Here is an 18664-nt window from a genome sequence, read left to right as displayed (position 1 = left end):
CCCACTTCCCCTCTGGGAACTATCTGTTTGTTCTCTGTAGTTGAGAGTCTCTTTTTTGGTTGGTCTCTTTTTTTCCCCTTTGTTTCTTAAATTCCACATGTGAGTGAAGTTCATTGCTTATTCTTTTGCCCATCATGCTGATGTTACTACAAAATGGATCCCCAAAGAGGTATCCTGAAGGCTAAATATGGAGGCAGAGCCCCTGGGACCCTTATCTCAGTGAGTTCCCTCATTGCCGCCACTTAAGAAGCACCCCTTCAACCAGTTCTTACTGCCAAAATCTCTCCCAATGGGAGGGAGCACAGCCCTGACACATCCATGTGTGCCTCCCTGACCACACCACCTCCCTCCTTTTGCGTTCCTTCATAAAGATGGCTGCCTGTGTTTTCATTGCAGAACTCCTCTGACAGGGAGTCCATCCTGAACATCCTCCAGGTTCTTGGAGATCTGCTTTCTGTTGGTGAGTAAGGGGTAGTGGGGGCACGTGGCTGTGTGTCTCCTGGAATCTGTGTAGCCTGGAGGGTATTGCTCAGCTCAAGTTCTCTGTCAGGGACTCTGTCACCAGCCCATCTTTTTCACTGAGGTTAATAAGACCCAGGGTAAAGTGGGCTGATTGTACTTTGGGCTCTTAGGGTTCTTCAGTCTTGTCACACACCCTATGGTGACCCAAACTTAGGAGGAAATTCTGCTCTCGGTGGTTCTTCTACGATATCTCATCTATGGTTATCCCAGGTCTAAAGAGAGAGCTAGCCCTTCATGACTCTACCCCTCCCCTTTCTCTGCTCCCCTCTGTTGGCCCATTAGACAGCCAGGTATTAGCAACTTCTTAATGTATGTCAAGTGCAGATGGGAATATGGGGTAGGAGGTGGACTTAACAGTGTGGTAAGCTGTTAAGTTCTCAGAGAAAAGATGATACAGTTCACTGTGCTGGAATCAACTGAGTTAACTGGGGCAGGCCTCGGCTAGCTCACTTCAGCATGAGGGTCCTGGAAAATATACCTTCTGGGACATTGCAACATTCACTCTGTTTCCATTTCTGGGTATACCAGCCACATTGCATTAGAAAGAAACGTTAACACCAAACAGACAATACCAAAGTGAATGTCCCTTTCAAGCCACAGAGCCTCCAATTACAGGTTCAGGAGGAAGGGTCCAGTCATAGTGAGGTTTTCCTATAGGCTGTGCTGCCCTCTGATGGCAGGGTGACTTCCCAGCAGTCTGCTGAGTGAGGTACCCTTTGTAGGTGAAGCCAATTGTCTTCTGGGATGGTGCCTCCTTCAATTTGTCCAGAGGTGTCTGGAAGACTTGAATGAGACCTTGGAGTTCTCCTTCTGAGATAGGTGCTGATTATTGTTCCTTTAGTAGAGGATGCTACTTTTCATTGGGATTAAAAATCAGAGGGTCCCCTTTGCCGATAATGTCCCACCCTGTTGGCCACCTTGTGAGGACAACCATGCCCAGTGCATAGAGAATCACCGAGGTCTCCTTCCAGGTTGGAATGTAATCACTGCTTTTGAGCTTGTCCTGGAGCAAGGTTGGGGGGGGGGTGCCCTGCTCACAAGTATTCTTAAGTAGAAAGACCAATATATTTTATCATAACTCCACACCCTTAAAAAATTTTTTTTTAAACATTTATTCATTTTTGAGAGAGAGAGAGAAAGAGATAGAGAGAGAGAGAGAGAGAGAGAGAGACAGAGCACGAGTTGGGGAGGGGCAGAGAGAGAGAGGGAGACATAGAATCCAAAGCAGGCTCTAGGCTTTGAGCTGTCAGCATGGAGCCTGATGTGGGGCTCAAGCCCACGAACTGTGAGATCATGACCTGAGCCAAAGTCAGATGCTTAACTGACTGAGCCACCCAAGCGCCCTCCACACCCTTTTCAAAACTCCTGAGATGGATGATTGGATGCCTGTTTCTTAAAGAATTGCTCTAGCTATTTCCATATATTCCTCTCATCAGTTGCTGAAGACCAGCATCAAAAAAGTCATATACCATAAATTAAATTATTCCAGATAAACTATCACCCCAATCCCTGTTACTGAAGAGTCACACCTATATCAGAAGCCTACTGATATTCCCTCTTCTCTTAAGGGTATGATTCTAGGTAAGCCTATATGCATGTTTATATACATGCACACGCAAATACACATACATACACTGAGACTCAGCAGGTTCTCAGGAAAGCAGACTCCATTTATTAGAGCTGTGGTAGGTGAGCGCACCTAGGTTCTTACATATTCCATTATTTCTCCATTTCACACCTCCACCCCAACCCCTTACCTGAGTAAAAGCACAACTTGACACAAGTTGCTTCAGAAACCATACAGTCTTGGTTTCTGGGGCGAATGAAGTGATCCTTGCCCCATCTCTGTCTGTGAGGCCCGCTTTCTGCTCCGAGGAAATGAGGTTGATTGTTTGGGGGCCTAGCTCTCCTCTACTTTCTCCCTTAGGCACTGACCGAAGGATTCGCTACATGATCAGTAAGGGTGGCAGTGAGGCCCTTCTGCAGACCCTGGTGGACACAGCGAGGGCAGCCTCTCCAGACTATGATGTCCTCCTGCCCCTGTTCCGGCTGCTGGCCAAAGTTGGCCTACGAGGTACCCCCACCCCCGGACCTGAAGATGACCAAAAGGCACTTGTGGGATTGTTATCATGAGAGCAATTTGGGAAACTCCTGTGGGGGAAGTGCAGGGGGACCTAGACACCCTGGTGGTGGTGGTGGTGGGACTGGCCCCACAGGAGAGGTAATTTTGTTGTCCTGGATGTGCTATGGCAGAGCCCAGAGCAGGCCCAGGCTCCGGGGCATGGAGCAGGTGGGGGACCGAGGGGTAAGAGTCCCAGGCAGTTGTCACTCACTTACCAATAAACAGAACCATCTTACATGGACGTTCATTATGTAAGTGCATGAGTTTCCCGCAGCTGCCATAAGGAATGACCACAAACCACGTGGCTCAAAACAACAAATTTATTCTCTCACCGTTCTAGAGGTGAGAAAGTCTGAAATCAGGGTGTTGGGAGGGTTGGTTCCTTCTGGAATCTGAGGGAGAATCTGTTTGGAGCCCCTCTCCTTGCATCTGTGTTTCCAGCCATCCTTGGTGCTTCTTGGCTTGGACACACATCACTTCATTTTCTGCCTGCATTTCCACATGGTGTTCTGTTGTATGTGCCCTTTGTGTCCTCTCCTCTTCTTACAAGGACATTGGTCACTGGATGTAGGGCACACACAAATCTGTGTGACCTCATCTTAACTAGTTAAATCTGCAAAGACCCTGTCTCCAAATAAGATAATCTTCTGAGGTTCCAGGTGGACATGAATTTTGGGAGGCCAGTGTTAAACCCATTACCATCAGTCACGTGGAAGTAGAGCTTCCTTTGCAGAAAAGAAGATGGGGGCCTAGAACTCTTTCCACTTATGTTCTATTCCCATTTCTTTTTTCTCAGAGAAAGCCCTGAAACACCTCCCTAAAACCTTAGAACTTCGTGGGGCACAGTTCAAAAAGCCTGGGTGCTCAGGATGCATGTAAACCTTGCAGACTAATCATACTAGCTAAGCTCCCATTGTGTGCAGTCTTACGTAAGTCATAGTTGAGAAGCCCAGGGGCTGTGAAACGTGGGCTTTTGTTGTCCAGTGCAGCCAGCAACAGCCAAGGACACAGGGACTCCGGGGCACTCTTACCTTTCGTTGTTTGGATCTCTGCTGCGTCCATTCAACATTCCACAAACAATGACTAAGACTCAGGCACCAGCTAGCACCTGCGTGAGTGTGTTCTAGACAAAACCAGTATAACTCATTCATTGAATATTCAACCAGCTATTTACTACACACCTCCTAGGGCTGGGCACCATACTAGGCCCTGGGAACTCTGGTGAGCAAGAGAGATAAGGGGCCTGCTCTCATGGAACTTACATTCAAGTGGGCAAGGGCAGACGGTGATTAATTAACTAGACAATAGCAGACTATGATAGTTAGCTAGTAGCTATGAGGGAAAAACAGGGTAATGTTCCTCTAAGGTGGTGTGGTCAGGAAGAAGTGACATTTGAGCCAACAGTTGAAGGATGAGAAGAAGTCAGAGCAAAGTGTGGTCAAGTGAACTTCAGAAAAAGATTGAGGTGGGGCACCTGGGTGGCTCAGTTGGTTGGGCATCCGACTTCAGCTCAGGTCATAATCTCCCGGTTTGTGAGCCTGAGCCCCTCATCGGGCTCTATGCTGACAGCTCAGAGCCTGGAGCCTGCTTCAGATTCTGTGTCTTCCTCTCTCTCTGCCCCTTCTCTGCTCATGCTGTCTCTCTCTGTCTCTCAATAATAAATAAACATTAAAAAATGTTTTTAAAAAGAAAAAGATTGAAGAGACACAGTCTCTACTCTGGTTATAAACAGTATAAACTGGGAAGCCATGCCTGAGTTTCAGGCCTGGCCCTGACACTATTAGCTGTGTGACCCTGGGAAAATTACTTAACCTTTCTGAACCATTGGGTTCTCCTCTATAAAATGGAGGTATCAGTACTTAATTCTTGGGTTGGTGTAAGGATTGACGTTGTAAGTGACCTGCTTAGTGTGTGGGGCCAGAGGCCTGGCAAATAAGAGTCATGTAGGTTTCATAGGAGAAAGACGAGAGATGTACCAGGGGCCTGATTTCCAAATTGCGAACTGTTGTCATTGTATCATCACGGCCTCTGCCATCACCAGATTGTAGTCCTCACCATTGCCATGCAGGCTGCCGTTGGCCAACCTATACAGAACGGAAATGAGCTTGGCTGCTCGGGAGTAGAGCCCGATAGATGCTTCGCTTCTGGTGACAGGAACTGGTCATATTAGTTTGGTCACCACCTCTTCGCTGGTGTCTTGATCTGGAGATGAATATTGATAAACCAGGTTTGGGACACTGTCTCTGTTTTTCTCATTTCCAACTGCAACGAATCTGATAGTGCTTGTATTGTGCAAAAACAAACGTAGCAATTTGGACATCGCGCTTTGGGAAGGACAAAAACAAATGTGACAGGTGGCACAGCCACCTGTTATAGGAAATGCCAGAACCAGAGAATGAAAGGTACTTTCCCCTTATTTCTTATGCTTGCTAATTATTTATGCTTTACTAATTATTAAAATAATTATGACCTACCTGCAGCACTAAATACCAGATTATTTGGATCAGTAATTTAGAGAAATTTGTGAAGAAAAATTTATTATCTTACATTATGTTTTCACCTTTTAATTAGCAATAATCATGCCTCAGATAAACCTCATTGGCTATGATATTGCCACTGCACAAAGCTTGTTTTCACTTTTTAATATAAAGCTCTCTATCATATAGAAAGATGATCTTTTATTGCTTAGGCCTAACCATTGTTAACATTTTGCCGTATTTTCTTCACCTGTTTATTTATTTATTTATTTTACTAGAAATTTTTTTAAAATGTTTATTTATTTTTGAGAGAGAGAGAGAGAGAGCGCGTGCAACAGGGGGAGGGGCTGAGAGGGAGACACAATATGAAGCAGGCTCCAGATTCTGAACTGTCAGCACAGGGCCCTACGTGGGGCGTGAACTCATGAACTGTGACATCATGACCTGAGCCAAAGTTAGACACTTAACTGACTGAGCCACCCAGGCACCCTTATTTATTTATTTTTAAAGTTAATTTATTTATTTTGAGACAGAGAGCATGGGAGAGGGGCAGAGAGAGAGAGGGAGAGAGAAAGAATCCTAAGCAGGCTCCACACTGTCAACAAGGAGCCTGATGTGGGGCTTGAACTCACGAACGGTGAGATCACGACATAAACTGAAATCGAGAGACAGGCACTTAACCAACTCAGCCACTCAGGCACCCCTTCGCCTGTTTATTTTTATTCAAAATATTTTAATGAAAGTTACAGGTAGAATTTTGCTCTTAAATATGTTCGAGTGCATTTCTTTGAAAAGAGATATTTTCCTATACAACCCCAATACGTGATTACAAATCTAACAAAATTAAACATGCATGCATAATTTATCCTCATTTCAGTTTCTCCAAATATCCCAACAGGCAAATTACAAACATGTTCAAAGAAGGATCCAATCAAGTTCCACACATTGCATTTGAATGTTGTGTAACTTACGTATCCTATATTCTAGAACTATCTTAAAGGAAGACATTTATACCCTACTAAACTGGAATTCATGTTTGAGGACAGCCAGAAACATGCTTCCATACAGGGGGTATGAGTCACACAATCCACAAGGCCTCTTGTAAATATTACATGAGGAATAAATGGATTCCGCATATACCCTGCCTTAGCTCTTCTGAGCCATGTCGTTCCAATGGGAACATACCTAGTAGCATTTTCTGCTATATCCATAAATCTCATTGGCAATCATCATTCTCTTGCTTCTATTATCTTTGCCTTCCTGTTCCTCATGCATTGTATAACCTTCAGAATTCATGGGAAACACAGCTAAGATGGATTGCTTTGTGTTCATAGATAAAAAGTTTGGACAGAAGGCACTGGAGTTGGAAGCACTTGATGTGACGTTAATTCTGGCCAGGAAGAACCTATCTCACAGTCAGAACCTCCTCCACTGTCTCTGGGCTCTGCGTGTGTTCTCCTCCAGTGGTAAGTTACTCAAATTGTGGCTTTCTGGCCTGGCTTCCCGACTTGGGCGGGACACCTACAAACCATTTAGGGCTGGGGGTTGGAAGGAGGGTGTGGGTGGAAGATACATGTCATCCCAAGAAGATCAATAAGCCATGAGGAGCCTCCTGTCCTACAGGCTGTAGAGGTGAGAATTTCTTTCTTTGTCTTTTCCTCATCCAGGCAGAATTCTTGAGCTCATTCCCGAGTTAGATGTCAGCGTTGTTTTCCATTGGGAACCACTTATTAGAGTCCTCTAGGCCTCTCTATTAGTACTACAAGGTGAGAAAGACCTGTGGCAGGAGACATCATAGGACTTCATTCAGGCCTTATCATATCTAAGGCACAGGGCAATGTCAAGAATGACCCTTCACATCACAAATCTCCCTACTGTGTCCCTGAAGTTGCTTATTGATCACAGCATCCTTTAGCAAAACATCTTTTACTTTGTTTTATCTCTCACTGCTTCTCAGCATAGTCCTTCAGGTAACTAGATGCGTCCCAGCACACGGCTTGATATTTATTTGCTGTCTCCTGATCTGGATGGTTTCAGATTATCCTAACAATCCTGTATCTCCATTTACCATTTTATAGCTGAGAAAAAGAGAACAAAGTTTGGAAGAGTGAAGTACTTGCTTGAATTTATACAGACAAGTTTGGGGGCTGAGTTTCTAACTCTAAAACTCATGTTTACTCTCCATATGGGGACACTTCCTGTGAACAGATTAGATTCTGTACCTTCTATCTCACATAGAATGAGCACAGACGTTATTTCTCTTTTCTGAGCCCCTTTCCTGCACAGTGAAAGTGATGTAATGCTCTCTAGAGGGAAGAACATGGCTTAGATCCAGGAAGACCTGGGTTTGACTTCATTCTTTGGGAGTCCTAAGGCATGGGCATTTAACCTGTTTACTTTGGTTTCTTCTTTTATAAAATTATGGTGGTCATAAGAGCTCATAGACGTGGTAGATGGGATAAGTGAGGTGACGTTCATGGGTATGTTTGTCACATAGCACTTGCTCAATTAGTTTTCCTTCCCTGCTCTACTCTTTTCCCTTAGTCCTTTGAAATAATAGGAAGAACACATATAAGGGGGAAAGGTGGAGGCTTTTCCCTTTAACTGTCCTCAGAACTGCTAAGATCCTTAGTAGGGTCATATTTCATTGGCTAATTCCATTAATAACCATGAAGCACCCATAAAGAGAAAGTATTTCTAGGAAGAAACAAGATAGATCCTTGACTCCATGTTCACAGATAAAGCCTCCTCCCACACTCATATGTTGACCAGGAAAATCAGAGAATATTTGGGAGAGGCCGATAAGATCTATATAAACCAGTCCATCTTTAATTAAGGAAAACCTAAGTGAGGAGCTGTGTAAAAGGCAACTCTCATTAATAAGCAGCCAGAAGGTCTGCCACCCCCATCTGGAACTTGCCAACAGCACAAGATTTGAAGTATCTCATTTTGGTTTCCTGAACAATAGTTATTAGGCTGAATAACCCAGCTTTCTTCTCATATATATAGGTTATAGAGATCTTGAAGAATTCATTTTAGTGGGGAGCTCTAAAGAAATGCTGGGATTTGCCTATAGGTATTAGGAGCTGGACATTTGTCTCATGTTCTAAGACTGTATTTATTGTACCAATGAAATGTTTCATATGATATTTAACAAAATTATACTATCACTCTGTATACATTGACTTCACTGATGAGAGGTGAGCAGAGTTCACGAATCCTGTGGATGGATTGCTGTCCCTTTGGTGAATTGTTAGCCACTGTTGAATGTTCCAGGCAGCTTTCTAAACAGCTCCTATCTGTGGAAGGAGTTGGCTGGAGCCATAATGGGTCTGTGACAGCCAGTGAACCCTCAGCAGCTCTCTACTGGCCAATGGGGATGTTGACAGAGCTGCCAGAGGTCTGACCTTGGTCAGGCAGACAGCCAGGAAGAACTCAGGGGGCGGTTTCTTATTGTTCCCATCTTTCAAGTCCAAGCCTAAAGTCTTCTATGTTAGAATCTGTGCTCCTAAAACTATTTCCTCCCTAACTCTACTTAATACGGGAATTTTGCTGAATGATTTGCCAAGAGATTTCTCCAACATGTTTTCCCAGTTTAGAAATAAAGGGCTGAGTTAGTAGCCATGAGAGTGGAAGATTGATGGGCAGGACTAGATTGCCAAATCCCTGAATTTTGATCCAGGCAGTTACTGCCTGTACCAGCCTCAGGAGGGACATATGCATAGAGAATGTTCCAGGAACACTCGGTCTCTGTAATCACTAAGACATCAGCCTCAGTGTCTCTCTGGTGGACTGTACTGGGATGAACTATATTAGAGCCCCCCCCCCCTCAGATTTTCATTTATCCTTCTTTCCTGGGGCTTGGAGCAAGCCAGGATAAGCCTCCCTGTTCCTCTCTCTTTGTTTCCCCATGACCCCCTTGCTCCCACTCATATTTCCTGGAATAAGCCTGGCCCAAAGCACAAAGCATTTGTAAGTCTTGGTTTCAACACACCAATGCAGTGGAGGGAAGAGAAAAGAGAGTCACACCTTGGAAGATAGCATCCTTCCTTCTTTCTCTGACACTTCTGCCCCCTGCCAAACTGATTCCATTTTGTATCTTGTAGGTTCCCCTTAGTTTTTGACATGACCGGGGTCCTTCCTGAAGTGAGCGGCATGAAGTGAGGGACTGGGGATGTTGCAGAGGGGCCAGAGCATCACTGGAAATGAGCGTGACGTCCAGACGTTTTGGGTCCAAAATATGTATCTGAAGCCCCTCATCTGACCAAATACCCATTTACTTATTTCTTGTCATTCAGATCTAAGACTATATTTTCATAACCATCCACTTGGGCAAAAAGGCAAGAATTTCCCAGGCTAGTTACCTCAGAGGGGGAAGAATTAATTCTTCTCTTAACATGCTAATAGATAGGGGCATCATTAAGTCTTAGCCTCAGTCATGGGAGATCCAACTACAAAAATTGTCAGGGAACTTGAAACCAGGGTGCAAAAGAAAGGGAGCTGTTTTGTTTATTAGGTTTCCTCTTAGAGCTTTAAAGGAGTCAGTCCAAGCTGGATTGAATCTTAACCCATCCACCCGTGACTTTTCTTCATTGTGAAGTCTCCCAATGGCAGAATATGTCTAAGAGAGTATTTTGCAATATACTAGCAGTGTGTGTATATGCATGTATACCCCTGTGTGTGCATGACTGTATGTGTGTGCATGTATGTAACATGTGGGAAGTTGATGGTGGATGAAACCACTTGAACTGAAACCCAAAGATCTACTTACAGAAAAATCTTCTGTTTGGCATTTGCCTTGACTATTCTGAGTAAGAATACAATGGAGAAGTACAGTGGGACATCAGAAATGAAACACATAACTTCATGGCTTGGGCCCCCTTTGAGGAGATAGTGTGAGAAGATAATGTGTGCTTTACAGGTGATCTTTGTTTCCAAGCCAAGGATGAAAAGAACATAAATGTTCTCTGCTTTTAAGTGACCTTTTGCAAAGAAGGTAATGGATCTCCCCTATCTTTTAGGGCCACTCCGTAATGCTAAAAAGAATTCTTGGTTCAGATGGTTTAATAACTACTGTGATTTGGTCTTTCTCAGTCACCACAGGAGCCATGCTGGGAATTAATGGAGCAATGGAACTTCTTTTCAAGGTCATCACCCCTTACACCCAGAAGCGCACCCGAATAATCAGGTACAGAGCACTTTTGTAGTGCTTTTCCCCTCTTTGTAATAGATGCAGAGATGAAGAAGGCCTCGTGGCTTCTCATGGTGCTTCCGGTTGAGTTGAATGATGACTCCTCACTTGCAGATATGGTGCAATGACTGTGCTGTCTCAACAGGCATCCCTCCCCAACTGCATGTGTCATTTTCTCTCATCCTCACAATGACGTTGAAGGAGCATGTTATCACCCTCATGCTCAGATGAGGAAACGACCATGTGGAGAGAGCTTTATCCAAGATCACAGTGCGAAGGAATGGCCGGGCTGGGATTTGAAAACAGATCTTTCTGACTCAAAAGCCCATGTTTTTTGCCTGAAGCTTTCTAGTGTCCCTTTTACTCCTAGCAATTCTACATAGTTTGCGTAGCCCTTAAAAAACAGTCTAGAAATGGCAGGCAGAGGTAACCCTCCTCAGAGCATCTCTAGAGGCAGCCAGTTAAATTTCTGATATGAGATCTGGGCATTGGCATAGTCCATCTTGGTTGCATGCTGGGTTTGAGATGTACTTTTATGATTAGAAAATGAAACTCAGCCCCCTCTCTCTGGCCCTGCTTGCCGGTGTGGCGTGAATCACAAACTTAAAAAGGGAGATGGTTAGACACATAGAAGATATTCGGAACCATTAAGATCCATCATTTATGGGAGTGACTCAGCGAGGACCTTGAAAGAATATTAGAAAGAATTCAGCCAATTTCTGAGATATATGGGGTCATTTGGCAAAGCAGCATTTCCATGCCCAGCCAGGAGATTTTCTGCACCTCAGCATCAATCTTAGGCTCTTGTTCCACCTGACTATTTTTCTCTTGGGTCACCACCATAATGCCATTATCATCCATCCTGACCTGCGGCTCTCTATGCCAGCATTTCCTAGAGTGAAATACATTCTATTTCAGTAAAAAAAAATTCCTCATCAAATATATTTGAGAGGCACTGAGTTAAACAAAATTACACAGATTCCTTTATGGTAAGACTTCCCTGAGCCTTTGTAAAGCCCACACACATCCAAAATATCCATGATGGGTCCTTAGGACACCTTGTCTTACACCTGATTTGGCCAGGGAACTGAGCTTTTTCAAAGACCACTGTTTTGGGGGGAAGTCAGTGTTCTATGTACCTCACTTTAGAAACCTCTGGAGAGCAAATGTATTGCAAAGTGAGATTCAACTAAATTCTACCAAGGGATCCTCAGCAAGTAATACAGAACTTCAGAGTCACAAATTCAGTGACTGAAAAAGATGAACTTTCCTGATTTTTCTGTAATTGTACTTTACTTCCATCTTAAACTTCCATTTAAGTCCACTCAGATATGTGCGATTTGGATGTGCGTGGTGTTTATCATTGTATGTAGGCCTTTGCTGCTGACATCTACAGTCTTAACACGCCCTTTGGTTACCAGTCCATTAACTTGATCATTTTCTTCTATCAACAAGCCCTCTTCTAATCTGCTGGTGTTTCAATTCATCTGTTTGGCAGCTCAGGAGTATGTGGTTGCCTCCTGGACACTGTGTGAAAATCTGTGGGATGGCTGCTGGGCCCTTCCACAGAGGAGTTTCACCCAGTCATCTCTTCCTGCCAAATGGGTGCCATGTTGTTTGGAAGGCTTCTCTAAGAAGCCTTCCTAGACAACCATAGCACTAGACTCCCTTCTGGGGTCCTGATAGGTTTTATTGTTTTCCTTGTTCAGGCCAAGCTGGGGCAGGATGAGTGACAATGCACAGAAACCCCTTCTCAGAGCCTCATGCCAAGTTGCTATGTCTATTTCTCTTTTTCTCCTGCAAAGCAAGTTGAATTTGGGCATAGATCTGATCAAGGTGCTATGGGAAAAAAAATGATTCACAGGGGTGGATGTTTGCAATGACAAAAGGAACCTTTCAGGGAACTCAAGCCGATTTCTGCATTTCTGGTCTGTTCTATAAAATTTGGGCAAAATGATTTCCCTTCTTGAGCCAAATGCCAAATTAATACCAAACCTCTATAGAGAAGAGACTTCTTGACCAACCTCTACCATATGGCGGTCATGACCATGGCATTCATTATGTGCCCTGCCCTGTCTTGAGCTCTTAGCAGGTGTTAGCCCATCTGATTCTTTCCTCTTCTCTGTGAGGCAGGTGCTATTACTGTGCCCAATTTCACAGGGAAAAAAATGGAAGCTGAAAGAAGTTAAGTGATTTGCTGGGATTTAAGTGGAAGAGCTGGGATTTAAACCCTGTCTGATACATGAGCCTTAGCTCTTAAAGCACCACTGGAGTGTCTTACATGGTTTATTTCCAGCATTTTATTTCTAAACCACCATATGTAAGACGATCATAAACACTTAAAGTTTGTTTAAATTTTTGTTGCCGTCTAAATGGCTCATACTCGTAGAGCAATTTGCTTAATGATAGGGGAGTCTTTCTCTTCAATCGAATGGCTATTTCCTCCCAAAGGCTAAATAAATGTCTGCTCCCTCCATTTTCGGATTCTTTCCCACAGCTGCCTTCTTTTCTGCCTTACTCCCAGCCCCCCATAGCCAGGTAAGAACCAAGGCACTGAAATCTGAAGACCAGCATTGTCGCCCTCTTTCTAGCAGATTCCATGGCAACTCATTTAACCTTCCTTAATGGAACTTTTGCATTTCTCCAAGTATGAATTCCAAGTCCTACCTCCTGGGTTTGTTGTGGACATTAAGACATAATGTGTAAAAATCTTGTAAACTTTGATGTGACGTAACACTCTTAACCATCGTTAATACAAATCCTACTGGATCCTTGGCTGGCTGCTTCAGATCAGGCAGCAGGGCCAGAGGAAAGCACGCAAATAGCGAGTTTCTGCCCCTACCCACCTTCTCCCATGGACTCCATGCCCCCAAATAGTAACTAAGATGTACCCACATGAGTTCTGTTCAACTCTATTTGGATGCCAGCACCTATGGGTTTGAAGGGGTCTTCCAGGACGGGGATGAAAGTACCATGTCAGAGGACATGAATAGCCCTACAGAGTATCATCCTCCAAATGATAGCACGCTATTGGAGAGTTATCCTTGGGTGCCTTTGTAGAAGCCGATGCCCAGGGTTGTCACTTAGACTCCTCCCTGCCCTGGAGATTAAACCAGCCCTACTTCTCCAGCACAAACCTAAAATTAGTGGTGCAGCTGTCCTCCAGTGAAGTCCTGTCTCCACAGAGTACTCAGGGTGAGATTTATGACAGAGGCACTCACCACACACCTTCTAGAGAGAAGGGGCGTACAGGGCACTGCTAACCCTCTGTGGCTTGTGCCCATCCTCACCCCCAGGGAGGCGGTTATTCCCGGCCTGGCCTTCCTCACTTCCCAAATACTTGCCGTGTTGGCATAGTTTTCCTCCATGCATTTGTGTTGGCTTGCACCTCTTCCCTCATGACCAGCACTCCAGCCTGAACATGTTTGCTTCTACAGCCCTCTACCTGGTCTTCCTTGACTTCAAAGCAATGAAGAACCTGTCCCAATATCTATTCCATCCTTTGGTCCCTCCTCACATCTGTTTCTAACCTATTCTCCTCACATGTGGTATGCCCCCTCCTGCCCCGAGTCTCTCCTCAGGGCTGACCTTCTGCTGGAATGGCATTGCTGCCTTACTGAGTGGAGAGATTCTCCCCACTCTGAAGACCCCACCTTATGCCCACTGCTCCAGGTCACCAGACAGAAGGAATCTTCTCCCTCAGTGCTTCTCTAACATTTCATTCATACTTTCCTTTAACACATACCAGATTTAACTCTGTACTACATTGGCCTGTGTGTCTTCTCTTCTCTCTAAATTCTAACCTTTCTAAAGGTAGAATTCCAATTCTCTTATCTTGCTGTTCTCTATAGGGTGTACCCAAGTGCCTGGACTATGGAAGGCTCTTAATTGAATTAAAAAATGTTTTGGGGGCACCTGGATGGCTCAGTCGGTTAAGTGTCTGACTTCGGCTCCTGTCATGATCTCATGGTTCATGAGTTTGAGCCCCGTCTTGGGCTCTGCTGACGGCTCAGAGCCTGGAGCCGGCTTCACATTCTGTGTCTCCCCTCTCTCTGCCCCTCCCCCACTCACAGTCCGTGTGTGTGAGTCTCTCTCAAAAATAAACATTAAGAATTTTTTTTAACTAAAAAAATGTTTTTGTGAATAATCTATCTAGTGATGAATAAAAGCCAACATTTACTGAGTGTGCATTACAGTGGACACCTTGTATTTATGAACCCATTCCTCCTTGATCCCCAGCTGGCTCCACATGCATGGTTCCATCATGTCTAAACATGCCTGGGACATGGCATGGCAGGCCTCCAAGAATGCTGTTGTGTGAGGGACTGAGGTGCTTTCTGGGCAATAGCTCATTCTAGGAGAGTGAGAAGCAGTGACACTCAGCTTGAAAGAGAACACAATCTCACTCACTAGAGGGAAAGAAAAACTTGTGAGTCTTCTCTCCCTTCCTTACAGTTGTCTGGGGAACCAACCTAGTCTGGCAGAAGGGACTGATCTGAGTTTGAATGGACGCAAGGGGCAACATCTACGTTAAAACTTTGCTTAGTATTTCAGATAGGCTTCCAGGATTTGGTTTGATGATTGATTCAGTTGGGGCTTTAGCATTTATGGGGGAGCTTTTTATAGCAGTAGGGAGGGAGAAATGATACTGGGCCAGGGCGAGCTGGCTCTTGCTAACTTGTTCCTACTGTGAACAAGTTTGTTTATCTGCACCAAAGCTGTCTCTGTGCTGTCCAGTTTCACTAAGTAGAAAAATTTATTGAGGCAAAGAAGGATTGCTTGTCTGTGACTGAATCATCTTGTGACCTTAGAGAAGCTTGTGTTTGTTCCAGAAGCAGACGCTTTCTGCTAGGAGCTGTGCTTCCTTTGTTCCTTCATTTCCAGAATGAGCTTAAGGGTTTTGGTAACAATAAGAATGGCCATTTTCACTGCTCATCAACTTGACCATTTCCAAAGCACGGCCACATCCCCTCTGAGCCTGTTGGATTCTCACACCATGCTGTTTAACCCAAGCTTTGAAGCTGAGTTACCAGTTGCTGTCATCAGTATACCACCTAAGACTTTAAACGCTACCAACTTGTCTTTTCCATAAAGGCATCAGCATTGATCAGAAATGGGTTGAGTTTTCCAGCAGAGAAGCTGGTTCTTAAACTTCATTGTATTCCCTGATCATTGTGCCACTCCTTGAATAAGAGGACTCGGCCGTCCACAGGCTGAGCTGGTTCCTTCATCCATCACCTTCAGTTGCTCTGGAGTTCTCTGAAGATCATAGGAGGTCAGGAAGTGTGTCATTTGGGACCATGCTGGTCTCACTGTCACAGAGGACAGCATCTCCAATATTCCCATCCCTTCAATGTTCTCTCAGATTTTCAGCAGGGCTCGCCTGCTCTGATTTACACTTTTTAGGCTCAGGGCTTCCTGGGGGGCCTGGGTTGGCATGGGGCCATGGGGTTCAGAGGCTGTGCATTCTACCTGTGCTCAGACACCTTGGCGACAGCAGGAGATGGATGTGTGGGTCTTCAGCAAGCCCCATAAGCAAATTCTCCCACTTACTTTCCTGTTGTCCATCCCATTTGTTCCCTGGGCTCAGAACACTTTTGGGTGATCTTCTCCCTTCAAAGGCCCGATCTCCAGGCATCTCTGGCATTTGAGCTTTGCCTGAGTGCAGGATTAGTGGGCATTGCTTCATTGGCAGCCCTTTATGGTGATTTCATCTTCAATTTATGAGCTATAAAAAATGTCCTGCTCCTCTTTTTCCTCCCCTGAAAATCACTGTGTTTTCCCAGAGCCAGGCCTTCTGGGCTTTCTCCAACCATCACACCATTCCACTTTATCTGACAGATGAGTGGGGACTCAACCAAAGCTAATGGGTTCCCTGAGATTATGAGCGATTGGGTGACTCAGCTACTTTGTCACCAAGACAAAGAAGCAAATTTTCCTGTTTCTCAAAATAGTTTCTGAATTTCTCCCTGGGTGTTCATTTCCTCCTACCTCCACATTAATGGCTTTGTGACTTTTTGCTGCTCTCCACTCAATATAATTAGACTCTGTGGTCTCCAGGGCATGGACTCACATTAGGGGTTCAGAAGCTGTGTGCTCCAGATCACTTGGACTCAAATACCTTGGAGAAGGAACAAAAAAATTCCACCCCAGCCCCACAAGTGCTGATACTGGGAGTGTGCACCATGGCTCAGCTTACTGACAGAGTGATTAGTACATTTGCCATCTGACTCCAAGCCTCTAGCTGATGGTGGAATGAATAGTTTCCTACATGTATTAAGCCTTGGCAACTAGGTTTGTTGGTTTAAATCCCTTTCAGCTTCTTGGGAAGTCAGTGATCTCTCCCTGCTTAGGGCCAGCCATAGACATTCAAGTCATAGGATCTAAAGTTGGAAGGCCCTTAAGGATCTGCTGGTCCAATGCCTCCATTTTAAGGTAAGGTCACTGAAACCCAGAGAGGTTGAACTGAGCCTTCTATCCTAATTTCAGGACATTATTCATTTCTCTAAGATGCTCTAATGCACAGTGAAAATTAAACATGTCCTGAGCCAGGACTTTTAACATTTAATCAACAATATTCTATGTCTATCTTGGTGCTAGGCATGGGGATTTGAAAACAGCAGAATGTGGACCGTGTTGTCTAGTTGCTGGTGAGTTTGTGGTAACAATAACAATGCAGTGTGGTAGGAACTTTCTGACCCAGTGTTGGCCTTGTGAATGGGCCAGCTTCCTGTTGTGTGGACACATTCTCATCATGTGTTTATCCAGAAGTGCCCTTAGACTGGAGCCCTGTGCTTTTGGCGGCCATGCACATTGGAGAGCCTTCCTTGAAATGTATAAAGTACTTCCCAGGTACCTGAGATGGGCTTGGATTGGTGGTGCCATCCATGCAGGGCTCCTAGTCTGTTTCTCTCCATTTGGGGAGAAATCCCCTGCTCTCTGACCCCCTGCCACCTGAGTAATGTGGACCAGATAACTTGAGGAGGGGGAAGTTCTTTGGAGCACATGCATAAGAGGTTGTCTTGAGAGTCTATGGTCAGTCCTTGATTAGAGTAGGATGGCCTGGGGCACCTGGGTGGCTCAGTTCGTTAAGCATCTGACCTCAGTTTGGGTCATGATCTCATGATTCATGAGTTCGAACCCCACATCGAGCTCTCTGCTCTCAACACAGAGCCTGTTTCGGATCCTTTGTCCTTCTCTCTCTCTCTCTCTCTCTCTCTGCCCTCCCCGACTTGTGGTCTCTCTCTGTCTCTCTCAAAATAAATGAACTTAAAAAATTAATAAAGTTGGGTGGCTTGGCAAGTATATTACTGCCACTGTCTGGCACGGTGTTTCTTCCTTAGCATGACATGAGATGGGGCAAACACAAAGTTATTGACATGCTGATTTTGGGTGCATCAAATCATATGGAAAGAGGCTCTGAATAAAAAGATAGAAAATCTTGGACCCTGCGTATCCTGGGATGGCTTTACACGTGCCACTTCACCCTGGTGAGATTCTCTATCGAAACTCCATTTCCATCTTTATCTGCTGAAGCCTGCACTGTCTGTACCTCTTCATCGATTTACCCACATTATTCCCCTGGAGACTGGAGGCAGGCACTTAGGAACTTCACTTTCCATAGAAGTTAATCTTCTAGCCCAGCCTGACTCAGCAAGGAGCTTTTGTAAAGAGGTTTGTATGTTCCTGTAAATCATACACTCCACACAATACTGAAACTGCCTGCAAATATGTGGGGGAGCAAATTTGAAGAACTGGAGGGAGGTATGAAAAGACCCTCTCAATAGAGGCTATTGTGACCTTCACCTTTTGCTTTGAGGAAAGTGATATGTCTAATAGGCCATTACCAAATTCTTCAGGGATTGATTCCACACTCAGACATCAAAAATGATAGAGCACATCGGGGAAGGAAACACACTTTAATTTTCCTGTGGGGGTTCTGTGCCTGGAGATGTGCTCACTTAGTAGTGACAAGCCAACTCAATTAACTGGAAAGGAAAGGGTCAAAAGGAAGTCATTATGCAGATGTATAGTCATCTAAAGATAGCTGCTTTTATTTTTTAATTTTATTTTTATTTTGAGAGAGAAAGAGAGGAAGAGAGCGAGAATGAACAGGAGAGAGGGGCAGAGGCAGACAGTCTTAAGGAGTTTCCATGCCCAGCATGGAGCCTGATGTGGGGCTTGATCCTGTGACCCTAGGATCATAATCTGAGCTGAAATCTGGTCAGAGGCTCAACCAACTGAGCCACCCAGGTGCCCCTAAAGCTAGATGCTCTTAATAATTTAGACAGAGATTGCAGGATGGGAACAGATCAGAGGCTTTCTAAGTTCAATTGTAGTGCTATTGCAATA

At 44.7% G+C, this 18664-nt stretch overlaps 1 protein-coding gene and 1 pseudogene across 3 annotated transcripts in view; one reads left to right on the top strand and one right to left on the bottom strand.

Moving 5' to 3' along the window:
• The first annotated feature begins 407 nt into the window (after window positions 1–407).
• AGBL1 (AGBL carboxypeptidase 1) overlaps window positions 408–18664 on the top strand; it is a 774608-nt gene continuing 756351 nt past the window's right edge. The window contains exons 1-4 of one of the 3 annotated variants that reach the window (XM_042941057.1): window positions 408–460; window positions 2450–2596; window positions 6456–6587; window positions 10216–10309. In XM_042941057.1, the coding sequence (XP_042796991.1) occupies window positions 2473–2596; window positions 6456–6587; window positions 10216–10309 (350 nt within the window). In that variant the 5' untranslated portion in view covers window positions 408–460; window positions 2450–2472. Of the gene's footprint in view, window positions 461–2449; window positions 2597–3650; window positions 3757–6455; window positions 6588–10041; window positions 10118–10215; window positions 10310–18664 lie in introns of those variants that run through there. The other 2 variants (XM_042941055.1, XM_042941056.1) reach the window with 2 other exon arrangements.
• LOC122223242 lies at window positions 5143–5272 on the bottom strand (annotated as a pseudogene).

This window comes from Panthera leo, chromosome B3, assembly GCF_018350215.1.
Source record: "Panthera leo isolate Ple1 chromosome B3, P.leo_Ple1_pat1.1, whole genome shotgun sequence".
NCBI classification, from domain to species: Eukaryota; Metazoa; Chordata; class Mammalia; order Carnivora; family Felidae; genus Panthera; species Panthera leo.
This window is presented reverse-complemented; position numbering and strand designations above follow the sequence as displayed.